Below are 13976 nucleotides of genomic sequence, written 5' to 3' on the forward strand. Positions count from 1 at the left end.
CTACTTGAGCTCAGAGAGGGAGCTGAGTGTCACAAATTCCTTCTTCAGTGAAGCTTCACATCCCTTAGCATCAAAAAAGACTTTGGGGCCAGGCTGCTGAAGTCTGAATCCTGGCCCCTCCTTTGTGGTTTTAGACAAGTCACTTAACCTCTCTGTGGCGTAATATCCCCGTCTGTAAAACGGGGAGGGTCATAGCAGCTTGTTTGGTTGCTGTGAGAATTAAATAAGTTAATGTGTAAAGCCTTTAGCAGAGTGCTGGTGTGGGCCTGGAATGCGTAGGCGTGGGTCCGGGCCTGCCTGGCGCAATCCTGCCTGCGCATTGCGGTGGCCAGACCGCCCGCCCTAGGCTGGGTGGTTCTGTCTGGCCGGCTTCGCTGAGAGTGGTGGGATTTTCCTTCCTAATTAAACCAGCTGGTTTGGACAAACCCGCCACCATCCCACCTCTTCAGTCTTCTAGGGCAGTGGTCGGCAAACTCATTAGTCAACAGAGCCGCAGTTTGCCAACCACTGTTCTAGGGAAAGCCCAGAGATCTTGTTATTTTGGAGAAAGGCGATACCTAGTCATTGTTGATTTAATACAGTGGACCCTCCTTGCAGATCAAACATTTGAATCATTCTGGACACATTCATGGGTCTAGACCAGTGGTCGGCAAACTCATTAGTCAACAGAGCCAAATATCAACAGTACAACGATTGAAATTTCTTTTGAGAGCCAAATTTTTAAACTTTAACTTCTTCTAATGCCACTTCTTCAAAATAGACTCGCCCAGGCTGTGGTATTTTGTGGAAGAGTCACACTCAAGGGGCCAAAGAGCCGCATGTGGCTCGCAAGCCATAGTTTGCCGACCATGGGTCTAGACTAATGAAGGTGGAATATTCCACAATCGTAGAAGAACATGCTGCCTACCTCATAATTGCCTTCCAAAGCAGCCCCTGAGGGAGAAGGCATGAAAACTTCTCAGAGAAGTTCCTCTCCTTGGGCTTCCCAAGAATCTGCTGATGTCTTCTCAGCCAAGGGATGCTTTTACAATGAGTTCCCTGCTTGATAACAAACTAGGATCAAAGGGATACGTTTTCCTCTCCCAAACTCCAAAGAAAGGATTCCATTTCGAGTGGCTGCTAGAGAAAGCTGATAGTCTCAGGGTGTCTTCCTCCAGCCCTGCAGTAGGGCGGTGGTTGAGTAATTCCATGGAGAGAAGCAGAAAGTCTCCTCTGCCCTGTCCAGCTTAGGCTCCTCCACCCACTCTCTTCCCCCTTGGCTGCCCCCCTCCCCACCCCACCTCCAGCCCTGAAGCTCAGAGTCAGGGTGGTGGGCCCCCCTGCCCCACTCTTAAGAGCACCTGTAAGTGGCTACAGAGTGAAAAAAGTAGAAGGCTGAAACTTTATGGCTTGGTATTTGCAAGAATGAACCTCAGGTTACTCATCTATAGAGTGGGGCAACAAACCTGCCTTCCATACTTTACAAAACCTGGAGAATGCTCGACCGAGACTGTGTTCAGGAAAACACCCCGAAAACTGTAATAAGTCTGCAAATGTCAGGAGTCTGTCACTCCGCCTCATTTTAGTGCTTTTCAAAAGGGGAAAGGTAGAAAGATCAATGCGGGAGAAAAACTGCTGAATCCTCTCACGGCCATGAATCTTTCTCCGGCTCCGCGTGAAGTCGCGCTGAACCATGTCCACCGTTAGGTTAGTTGAAGGCTGCTGTTAAAATGAAAATGTCACTGTTATTTATGGTTTAAGGTCTACCTGTTTCCAAATAGGTTTTCAGAAGGTGTTAATTTATTGCCAATACTGTATCTTGTGTTACTTTGGCATTTGACTGCTGAGGGAATGAGGCACAGGAGACAGGGGAGTTTTAAGCAGAGTTGGGGACAGAAGAAAGGTCTGGAGAAACGGCCCTTCCCAGGAAGCTGGTTCCCTAACTAACTACAGGGACCAGCCCTGGACAGTCACAGCCAGTCAGTGAGCACACTGGACCCAGCCCAGCAGAGCTCTTATCATCCCCACACCCAGAGGAGGCAAGGGGAGTGGCAGAGAGGTTACTGGAACCTGGAGAGTCAGGCAGAGAAGGTCACCTTGAGGGAAGCAGTGTCATTCTATTGGGGACACAGCCAGCATGGGGCTCCTGGGAAGAAGCCAGGACTCGGTGGCCTGCAGGCGGAGCTACAGCTCCTCTGCTGGGCTCCACGTGGCTAAGTGGGAAGCTCCAGGGTAAGAGAGCCTCTGGGGATGGAGATCTGGGAGGAGAAGGGTCTGGGGGGCAGAAGGAAGAACTCCAGGAGTGTGTGTGCAGAGAGGGGAGGCTGGTGGAACAGTGCACAGGAGGCTGGGGAGGAAGGAGATTGCGCTGGGGGAGAACTTCCATCAGAGACCAGGGCGCCACGTACAGGGATTTCAGGTATAAACCCTAGCCCACCCGAGGCATTCTGCATCCTCTTGTGGGCTGATTCGTACCCCCTGTGAACCACACCGGGACTTTGGGGACCCTCATAGCATGCTTGACTTCCCAAAGCCTCAGGAACCGGCTACACGAGAGCCTGTATTCTTAATTTGTCAGAAAGGCAGCTGCTTGTAGCTAGTCAATTCTTGTCTTTATTCAGATTGAAAACATTTAAAGGTCCAATATTTTACAATATATCTTCTGGATGCAGCAGTTAATAAAACCACATTTGAATTTCACTGGAGCCCCCTTTAAACAATAATGAACAAAGATGATACTGTATAACTTAATGGAGAGCAAAATGCATTTTGTCAAGACAAAGAGGGAGAGGGAAGGAATTTAAGGAATTATGTGCCCTGGAAAAATTACTCTCTAAAGTCATGAGGAAGATGAATCTGGGCCTTAGCAACCTCATCACTGCAAAATAAGATAAATGACAAGCAAAACAAACGTTTACATTTTTCGGATTAGGATTCATCTTTGGGGCCAGTTGTAACCACAGATGCCGAAGGGTTTCTTAATCATGATGTCATACTCTGCTTACAAAACACTGGTGGCACAACACGCCCATGGGATCCACAGCCTGTTTCTGGAGATGCCAGTCAAGGCTCTCTGACATCTTAGCACCGTCCATCTCTGAACACACAGACCCCCTCTCCCCTGCCTCCCAGGCCACCACCCAGGAGCCAGGCCCTTCCTCGGGCATGATTTTCACTTTGCTCCTCTCACTTCTGCTGCCTTTCCCCTGCCTCATCCTTTCACAGTCTTCCTGATTCTCCAAGACCGAAGACAAACACCTTTCCCATTGAGCTTTCTCTAAGGAGTCTTCTGGTAGAAATGCTTCCATCTGCTGGGCTCCCAGAATTTCCCCACACCTCTGACAGGGCACTCATCCCAGTCGGCTGTTAATCCTAGTTATGCGATTAGCTTCGTCCAGGTGACAGTGGGAGTTACCTGAGAGTTCTCCATGAAATCTAGCCCGGTCTCTCGCATGCAATCAGTGTGGAACTGGATTTAATTAAGCAAGTTGTGCTCTATACCCCAGTGCTCTCAAAGGACCCTCAGATTTCAGTTATAAAATAATTATGGTGTTTCAGGCACTAGAAAATATAATTCACCTGTGTGTAGTCTGTGGGCCAGGGCAGTGCTATTTTATGCTCTAAAAGTCATAATTCACCCAATGAAGTCAATGACTCCCTTAGAGCTCCCTTAGAGCCGAGTGTTCATAAGCTGTCACCTCCAACATACAAGCCATCCGAAGGAATTAATGGATAGCCAATACGAAAGCAATTATTCTGTTCCTGCTGGAAGGATCAGCTCCAATAGAGTTATGTCATATAATTGAAAACAGCATGAATTTGATATTTGAAGCTGTCATTAGGTATTTTTAGAGCAGATGAATTATCTGGTGTTCTGAATGTGGATAAGTATAATTTTTACAGGTGACTAGTCCTAAGATATGTTTGTTTCTAAAAGGTTTCAATGCCCTAGAAATCCAGCAATTTCTACATTTACAAGCATAATTAATTAGATGTTCTGAGCCCACCTTTATAAATTGGATTTCCCTGAGTTGTCCTCCAGGCCTCCACTGGTCCATGGACATCAAGCCCTAGGAGCACTGCTAATACATGAGCACCTCCCTTGCCTCATAGGCATACACCAGCATGCGTTATTTTCATAATCTAGTTTTCATTGATGTTAAGCCTTTGCAAGATGGAAGATGCTCCCTTCAGAGGCAGAACTTCCTTGCACTTGTCCTTGAGGTTCCAACTAACTCTGCTCATGCTGTGCCCTTTGCCTGCTCTTCCCACCTGCACCCCACAACTCCCTCCACCTTTCTGACACCACCCCTCTGTCTGGCCTGGGTCCCTCCCTCTTCAGGAGCCACTATGGTCACTTCTCACCCTCATCTCTGCTTACTGCTAGGAGTGCCTCTTAAACTTAAATTGGGTGATCTTCAGTTTAATAATAAAAATGGACTGCCTTGCTTTCTCAAACTTCACTTTTATGTGCAGGAGTCTAGTCTTCTCAACCAGATGATAAGGCCCAGGAGGGCAGAGACCACATTTTATATTCTGAACTAATTTCTTCATCTGTTCTAAGGAGTATCTCGGGCAGGAGATAAGAGCCATTGATCCAGGCTATAGTCTTATTGGCCATCTTTCATCTCAGGGAATTCTCTTTGCCGCTTTATTAAACGTAAAAGAAGAGAAAGATGAAGAGTAATATGATGGCGCTTCAAGAATAATTGAACAGCATATGGGGATGTGCTGTTCCCCCAGCTCAGGAAACACAGACAAAACAAAAACCAAAAAAAAAAACCAGACATCAATGACAGCAAAAGTCAGACTCTTGGACGAATTCTTGACCAAAATGTTGGACACTAATTAGGAATTCATTATTTATATCCTACCTACTTCCAAAAGATGGAAACCGCTGCTGAAGGGAGGCTGTGGCGCCCGCGACAGAACTGAGTCTGGAAATATGGCTCAGGAGTCAGCTTGGCTCTAACTTACTGTGTGCAACTGGGCAAATCACTCCCATGCGTTGAGCCTCATCTGTAAAATGGGAGTAATCTATTGATGGTTCTCAGTATTCAATGGTATATACTTTTAAATTATATATATTCTAATGCTCTACATCTGTTAAGAATTCTCTGGGGTCTATAAAAAGTGGATAAATTCTCACCTAAATGGGATCACTATTGACCAGAAATCCTGGGGCAACCTGGAAGGCAGACCATCAGCTTCCGCTGCCCAACAGGAAATGGTTCTCCCAGTGGGCAAAGCTGCTAGCCTCACCAGTTGTCTTACAAAGTGAGAATTCAAACCTGGCTGACCTCATGCTCACTCCCAGGCATGACAGTGTCCCTCCGTTGGTGTTATTCCCTGGGTCCATATCCAAGACCCTGTTTTTCAGATGAAGAAGGAATTGTCGATCAGGCCGATTAGATTTCTCACAGAGCACACACGACAGGGCCATTGGAGGAGTCCAAAGCCGGATCCCCCCCCCCCCCCCCCCCCCCCCGCCCAGCCCTGTGGTTTCTCTAATCCACTCCGACGCAAAGCCACAGACGTCCTGGGCTGAGCACTTGCGTGCGCCCCACCTAGTTCTGCACCCAAGGCCCTCCCTGCGGATCCGATGGGGCGCATCAGGTGACCGCAGTTCGGGAGCGTGGGGCAGCCGTCCTCCCACGCCACCGCGGGCCGCTGACAGCTCCGGGCCAGCCGTGCGGTCCAGTCTGCAGGGAGTTTTCTGCCCTCGGGTTCTTTTCAGAAACCTGACAGGCCCAATAAAGGCCCAGTGCTGACGGAGAGAGCGGCCCGCGTCCTAGCAGCCTGCTGCCTCCGCTGACACAATGGGGCCGCAGTAATCCCATTACACCCTCGTCTTTCATAATTACTCTCTTTCTCCAAGTGACAGAGCATCCCAACGGCAGGGAAGGGAACTATTTTTAAACTATTTCTACCTAAAAAAAAGACTCATTTTTTCACAGATACAGTTCTGTTCTATAAATCACACTAGGGACAGAGTGGGTACTAAGGTTGGCGGAAGCGAGAAATCCCGAACACTCGCCGCCACTCCCCCCCAAACGGTCGCCTCACCCAACCTGCCCAACAACCTACACACGCTTTTCTTTTCTCCTCCTTTTTGTTTCTGAGGTCCCTCTGCCAGTGTTTGTCACCTCCAGCCCCACCCTGACTCTAGGAAAAAAAAAAAATTACAAAGGCATAGCTTTCTGTGAGGGACTTGCAGCCTTCCTCTTTCCCCCTCCCACCCACCCCACACCTACCTTCTTGAGACCAGCTCTCCTTGCCCTTCTCCTCCCGTCTGGGAAAATTCGTCTGTGGGATGTATTTCTAGGACAGTAGCATCTCAATGAGAGGACATGAAGCCGGGGGAGGGCAGTGGAGGGGAAAAGCAAAATAAAGCCACTGAGGAGCCACGTTAGCTGGGGCAGGAGCTTCAGCCGGGCCGGGGTGACCTCCCAGAGGGGTCGGCACCTTCAGAAACCGGGCACCACCCCAGTCCCCAGGACCATCCTGCCATCTGCCTGCCTCTTACAAATTCCTCAAAGACACCCCAGTGCCGCCACAATAGTTATATTGATAAGGAAGCTGGAGCGCTGGAAATGAATCAATGGCACCACCAGGATTTCTTGAGTATCAATCTATCGAATTACTGTGCCTCCCTTGCACTCGCATTTCTGGGGTCAATAGCTATCGGTCTCACTCACCACGGTTAGTGTATCATTGAAGCCTGCTTATATTATCCGTCCCTCAGGGTTATATTTTCTCACTCTACCTACAGAGCTCTCGGCTGCTCCTCTGGCCAGCCTGGCACTCTGCCATTTCCCCCCTCCATCTTTCCTGTTTTTGCTTCCTTTCCCCTCCTCCGACCATCTCTGACTGGCCCATCTTGCTTCTAGGCCTGAAGTCTCCCTAGCTGTGGTCGGGATGGGAGGGGGGGTGCACCTGAGAGACGGGAAGACAGGAGAGGAGGCGGCTCTGTGGGTCCCCTCCAGTCTCCCAAGTGGTTTTTGGTGACAGATTTGCATTTAGCTTAGAGATGCAGACACCACCCCCCCTCCACACACACACACACCCTGAAGCCGGATAATGGGCTCGGAGCAGGTGGGACCCCTCTAAAGGAGACAGTGGAGCAAATGCAGCACGAGGGTAAGCCATGGGATTAGACCAGGCCCTCGGCAGGGACGTTGCAAAGACCTGCCCACGGCATTGCTGAAAAGTGCCACAGAAAGGCCTGCAGAGCAGGGAGCATCCTTAGCCACACAAGGAACAGGAGGCGGAGGCAGGGGAGGAAGCCAGGGACACAAGAAAGAAAAGCCACTTCGAAACAATAACTAAGTGACATGAGCTCGGCAGAACCAAGGGCACGTTTATTACAGGCATGAATAAGCATTGGTTTCATTCCACCTTCAGCAGGCGTCAGAAGCAGTGAGGAAAATGAGGCCCCTCGTCCCATTCATCCCACCTTCTCTGTCTCTGCAGAAAAGCAGCCTAAATGAAATGTGGAGACACAGAGAGAAGCAGAGAGTCTGTGATTAACAATGGCTGTTGACTGGGCCTGGTGGGAACACACCAGAGGGAGCCCAGAGAAGTGAACGAAGCCGGAGGTTGCTGGTGCCAGCCCCGGTTTTCTGTAACTGCTGGCTCGGTGGGAAAGGGCACGTTTAAAGAACGTCTCCCAACTCCTCGAGGATCAGGGTTTGCTGAGGTAGAATTGCTTTTGACTCCCAGGACACAGGAGGCCAGGCACCATCAGACCAGCCTTCCCGCCAGGAGGTGGGAGACAGGATTGGTAGAGAAAGCATTAAGCTAAAAGTCATCACTGTCAGGAAGTCCTAAATCTGATCCTGAGAGAGGAGCGTGTTGATTTGTAAGTCTTTTCATGAGAATGGCATGTGACCACTAAGGCCGGCGGGGAAACAGCAGTGAAGAGCACAGGCTACACGCAGGTACACCGGCCTCGGTCTTGGCTCCTCTGCTTCAGTAGCTGCCAGTCTTGATCAAACACCATGGTTTTCCTGAAGCTCATTTTCCTCCTCTCAAACAATGGAAATTAAAAGAGGAGATACCATCATAGTGACATCACCATGGAGCCCTGCTGGTTGTTTACAGCCAGTCTGATTCGTTGATGCCTCTTCCGATTGGGTGTTGCCTGAGCCACACCAGTTACTAAATCGCTTGACTCCTGAATATCACTCCTCTCTCTCTTATAAGTTGGTTGTCAGGAATAAATGAAATTATAAGGGAAATGCTTAGCTCGTTGTCTAGTAAAAATGCCCAATGGTATTCGTTATGGATTGAATCATATCCCACAAAGAAGATATGCTGACAGTCTAACCACTGGCACCTCAGAAAGTAACCTAATTTGGAAATAGGGTCATTGCAGATGTGATTAGTTACGATGAGATCATACTGAGTGATGGGCCCCTAATCTAGTATGACTGATGCCCTTGAAAGAAGACGGCCATGTGACGACACAGAGACACAGGGAAGGGCCATGCGGAAATGAAGGCACAGATGGGAGTGATGCATCTCTAAGCCCAGGAACGCCTCAGGGTCTCCCCCATCACCAGAAGCCAGGAGACAGGCATGGGACAGACCTTCCCTCAGAGCCCTCAGCAGGAACTAACCCTGATGACATCTCGGCTTTGAACTTCTAGTGCCCAGAACCGTCCCTATGTGAGAAAGCTGTGTAGTTTTAAGCTACCCAGTTTGTGGTAACTTGTTATGGCGGCCCTTAAACACAGTCTTATACTGGGCACACTCCTCAAAGGCATGAACTCGAAAAGTATCCGGGAGAAGACCTTAACATTCTTGGTAATCCAATCTCTCATGTGGTGCTGGAAAGGCCATCTTCAGCATTCTCAAGAAGTAGTCCAGCTGCTTGTGCTTGGATACCTCCAGTGACCGGAACTCACTACCTATCATGACAATCCAGTAGCTCTGACGATTAGAAAAACTATTCTTTATATGGAGCCAAAAAATATGTTTTCCCATAGATTCCCCTGATTCGGTGGAAACTACCTCCCTTGAACCTTTTGTCATAGAAATGTCGGATCCCTTAGCATTTAACATTCCTTCAAATACTTGCATTCATTGAACAAATCATGTTATGTTGCTATGTTATGTTATCTTATGTTCTAGCACATATCAGAGGTTATCACATGCAATTTCTTTTGTGCATAATGAACTCTGTCTTCTCAATCTAAAGAGTAATCTATTGAAATCCAGTTCTGTATTATACATCTCCTGGTAGACTAGGTGATGCTGTGGGAAACACCAAAAACAAAACCTGTGCCTCAGAAACCGGAGGATTACTTCTCTCTCACACGCTGTCACCTACTGTGGCGCGGCAGGGGCTCTCACTTAGTTGTAGTGGCTCCAGGACCCAGACTGAGAAAGCGGCCAGCCTCTGGAACACGCCACTGCGCAGGGTAAAGCTTCAGAGTGTCACCCTTCGGCAATAATGCCCGGCCCAGAAGTGACACTCCTCACTTCTCCTCACAATTCATTGGCCAGTGCTAGTGGCATGGCCTCACCCAACCAGCAGGAGGCCCGGAAATACAGTCCTAGACAATATAGTCCTTCCGCGTGTCTGGAAGCCAGGCCCAGGAACACTGGGCCTGCGGCACTGGTGGTCACCATCCCCTGAGTGGATTTCCTGCTGTTCCACCCTCCTGCTTGTTGGTCAAGGTCATGAGCACATTACATTGTTATTATACTACTTGTGTTTCCATCTCCACTGTGAGACTGAGAGTTTCTCAAGGGCAGGGATTAGGTCATAATAAACATTTGGTGCGCAGATGTATTTGTGACCAGTGACCATGCATCCACAGTGAGAGCCAAAGTCCTGACCGTGGTACCCAGGCCATATCTGACCCGGATAGGGCAAGAACCAGACAGTTATTCTGTCTGTCCACAAACCATACCTATTAATTTCACTGAATGCCAGGAACTAGCTAAGTATTATACGGATACTAACTCAATCATCACTACAATTCCATAAGGAGGGTGCTCTTACGATGGAAACTGAGGCATGAAGAGCTACATGATCTACCACTCACAGGTAGAAAGCAAAGCAAAGGAGTGGGGTTTGAACCCAGGCAGTCTGACTCCAGAACCAGCTCTTAACCTTTGCTCTCCAATCTCGACCTCTCTGGGCAGAATCTCCTCCATCCTAAGATGGGAATAACCCTAACAACCATAGGGGTGTTCCAAGGGTCAAGTAGGTCAGGTGGGAGGTGCACAGTACACATACAGTGCATGTTCCGTTTGCCGCCTCGTCCTTGGACTCACAGTTACTCTCCCTTCGTCAGCCCTTAGTCCTTAATCTTCTTAGTAGCTTTAAAGCCACCTTTAGAACCCAACTTTGTGGGCCTCTTTTCTCCTCTATGTGGGGAATAAAAAAGCAATATAATTTCCCTAAACCTGATTTGCATGACAGTAAATATATTGTTCTGTGTGGTTCTTTGTGACTGGGTAACCAGCAGAGGAGCTCATTTATTAGTTTAGCAATTTAAGCAGGACCTCGGAAGAAAGGAGCCCCGATCACGCAGGGCTGGGACTGTGCTAATGAGAAGATTAGAGGCGTGTTCAGCCCGCACAGTCCCAGATAATCACACGTGTACCCGAGGATTATTAACAACCACAATTACCGGGAACTGTATTATCTGCCTGGCTGGTTATTCTCAAGTCAACTCGTATTGAAGAGACGAGCTTGGAGGAGTTAATAAGTTACTTTGAAGTGGCTGGTGCGGGCCCTTCATAATAACGATCTGTCGAAATGCGAGGGTGCCCCTGAGGCTCCACGGTGCCTTCACCCTAATTCTCAGCAGGAGTGGAAGGAAGCGCTGAGTTTTCTTTGGAGAAAGTGCCCAGGCCCCGCCTCGCAGGCCCTCTTTGCTGGAACCACTTGCCACCACGGGGGCCGGTCTCCTGTGTTCCGGATAATCTTTGGAAGCAGTGTCCATTTCAGGGAACAAAGCTCTGGGCTTTTATGACCCTGGTTGTTCCTGTCCCTTCCCAGCCTCCCTTCCCCTTGAAAGTCTTCAGCTGCCTGTCCTTGGGCTTTGCAGGACTCTGCACAGCATGGCACCCGGCACAGGTCTCAGAGATAACTTCAGTCCTGCTTTCTCTTGCAGATTCCGACAACTCCATGCGGGGAGCTGCGGGCTGGTCTTGAACCCAGAGCTCTGCATGAAGGATGGGGGCAGACGGGGAAACTGTGGTCCTGAAGAACATGCTCCTTGGCGTCAACCTGATCCTTCTGGGCTCCATGCTCCAGCCCACAGAGTGTCAGCTGGAGGGCCCCACGGAGAGGGGCCAGAGACCAGCGGTGGAGGAGGAGGGAGGCATTGCCAGCTACAACACATCCGACAAAGAGCCGCCCGTGGTCTTCAACCATGTGTACAACATCAACGTGCCCCTGGACAGCCTCTGCTCCTCGGGGCTGGAGGCCTCGGCTGAGCAGGAGGTGAGTGCGGAAGACGAGGCGCCGGCCGAGTATCTGGGCCACACCTCTGACCCGGAGAGCCAGGTCACCGTCACCCACAGGATCAACCTCCCCAAAAAGGCCTGCCCGTGCGCCACCGGCTCGGCCCAGGTGCTGCGGGAGCTGCTGAGCCGCATCGAGATGCTGGAGAGGGAGGTGTCGGTGCTTCGGGACCAGTGCGGCAGCAGCTGCTGCCAAGAAAGTGCGGCCACAGGTAGGGCTGGGCCCCTGCAGGGACCTCAGGTGGGAAGAGGAGGGGAATCCGGCCCCTCTTCACGCAGAAGGAAAGGAGCCCCAGTCTGTAGCTCTGTGATAAAGCAGCTCTGAGATCTGCATGTAGTCCTCCCCGGAGGACTCGGCACCGGCATTCTCCACACCCACACGCTCGCCTAGCCGGTGTGAAAGACATTACTTGCTTCTGGGGGGATGAGTCAGGGAATGGCACATCGGTTCAGCACAGCAGTGAGCAGGGAGTTTAATGTCTGTCTTCATTCATCTTGGGTTTTTACAGGCTGTTGAATTGATATCTCTCCGTGTTAACCTGAGGGACTAGAGAATGCAGGCGCGTGTTCACTCAGTCGCAGCCTTTCTCCCATCTGAGTAAATGATAGTCATCGAGGTCTCCCAGGACTCATCCCCGTCTTCTCCAGCAAGATGGAAGTTTTGGCCCCTGCCCCCTCCACCAGCACGCACGTGTGCACACACCTGCTCACACATGCACACACACGCATTGCTTATTCTGCACCCCTTCCATAGGCTGAACGTCCGGGAGAGGTACCTCCAGCCTCACCACCCCCTGTAAGTAACACTTAGGAGTTACTGTCTGTGCCTCTCTGATAGGTCATTAGGTTTTCAGAGCCTGCCTCTCTGAGTTCAAATCCGGACTCTGCTATTTGCTAGCTTAATCCTTAAGCAAGTCCCATGGCCTGTGCCTTTCTTTCCCCGTCGACAAATGGGGACAGAGCAGAACGGCAAGGAGTCTTTAAGATACAAGCATCCACTCAGGTGAAAGCCTGGCTCCTCGTGAGCCCACGGGAGCACGAGCTATTGCCCGCTGACCCGCCCAAGCAGAAGCTGTCTGCCGCCTTGTGTGCACATCTCCTCTCACCCCGAGGCCCCCTAGAGTCCTGCCATCCTGCCATTCACCCTTTGGTGAGAACAGGAATCTGTCTCACTAGCTTGGGTTCCAGCTTTCACTTCGACCAGGCTCTCGTAGGGATGAAGGCAGGAGTGGCCTGGATGGCCTGCATGTCTTGAGGCACACGGACATGAGTGTGGGCAGTCTTTGAGTAGTGAAGTGTCATGGTTTTCTCATCTCCTCCTCTCCCCAACCAAAACCATAAATAAACAGTCTGAAGAAGAGAAGAAAGTCCAGTTGCCCAGTCTCCCATTCCTCAGAACTGTCAGGTCGGTTATCCATGGAGCCAGAACACAGGGAAATCATAGGTGTCCATGAATGTGGGCTCTTGGCTGCCCGGGAAGCTGGGCGGCTTTCTGAGTGGCTTTTCCCCAGCCTCCCACCAGGCTCCCTGGCAGATGAGGGGAAATCTACAAGCGAGCGCTGTGTTCAGCAATGTCAGTGTGCGATCCATGCAGGCCGTGGGGGTGACTGATGTGACAGGATTAAACAGGATATAACTTACTGCACTTCAGATCCCCAAGGCCAAGTGCAGAGAAGGATGCCACGCACGTGCTGGGCTTGTGTTTGTTTAATACGTTTGTGTGATTCATGTTAGCCAGATAAATTAGCCACTGTGCTTATAGCGTGGTAAGGGCTAGGACAGAGATGCACACAGAATCCTAAAAGGTTCATAGCAAACAGTGACTGCAGGAGACTGAGGTTGAGGGAAGCCTTTGAACTGACCTTGGAGCCGAGGGCTGATGCATGAGCAGAGTGAGTGTGAGGGCAGGAAGCAGAGGGAGTAGGGCAAGTCTGTGGCACATACGACCTTGCCCTGCAATAGCAAGCCCAGTGCTCAGCCTACATGCTCTGGGAACCTCTTCAGTCCCCACAGCTCCTGGGCATCTTTGTCAGGGGCTGTCCTTGGGCTGTGGGACCCTCCTTGGCCTGCCCAGAGAGAGAATGGAGGAGCCTGAGTCGCCACACCCTGAGGGACAGCCCTTAACCCATGGTGAGGGCTAACCTGCCCTGTGGCCCGAGCATCCTGCAAGACTAAACCCCAGTTATCTTCCCTGGACTTAGCCCACAATGTACCTGTCTGGGGCTCCTTCCCTCCCCAAACTGCCCCTTTCCCCAACTAGATTTTTGGGGACCACTTTCTAATAAATCACTTTCACTTGAATCTTCATCTAAGGCCTCTTCCTCGGGAATGGAAGCTGAGACACCTCAAAACTGAGCTCCTGATGTACAGGGACCAGATCTCACTCATCCTTGTCCCAGCACAGACAACCCACTGGGGAATATATTTATGAAATTAATTATATGTGTTGAAATGAACTCTCAGTGACATACATCGGTCAAAGAGGGAGAAGAGGTCTCTGCCCACCACCCAGG

At 50.3% G+C, this 13976-nt stretch overlaps 1 protein-coding gene across 3 annotated transcripts in view; it reads left to right on the forward strand.

Annotated features, from left to right (window-relative positions):
- Positions 1–13976, forward strand: part of TNR (tenascin R) — a 321400-nt gene that overhangs the window by 250696 nt on the left and 56728 nt on the right. For all 3 annotated transcript variants that reach the window (XM_080648668.1, XM_080648669.1, XM_080648670.1), the window contains exon 3: positions 11112–11675. In XM_080648668.1, the coding sequence (XP_080504794.1) occupies positions 11174–11675 (502 nt within the window). In that variant the 5' untranslated portion in view covers positions 11112–11173. The remainder of the gene's footprint in view (positions 1–11111; positions 11676–13976) is intronic.

The sequence above is a fragment of the Plecotus auritus genome (assembly GCF_963455305.1).
Source record: "Plecotus auritus genome assembly, chromosome: 12".
Classification (NCBI taxonomy): domain Eukaryota; kingdom Metazoa; phylum Chordata; class Mammalia; order Chiroptera; family Vespertilionidae; genus Plecotus; species Plecotus auritus.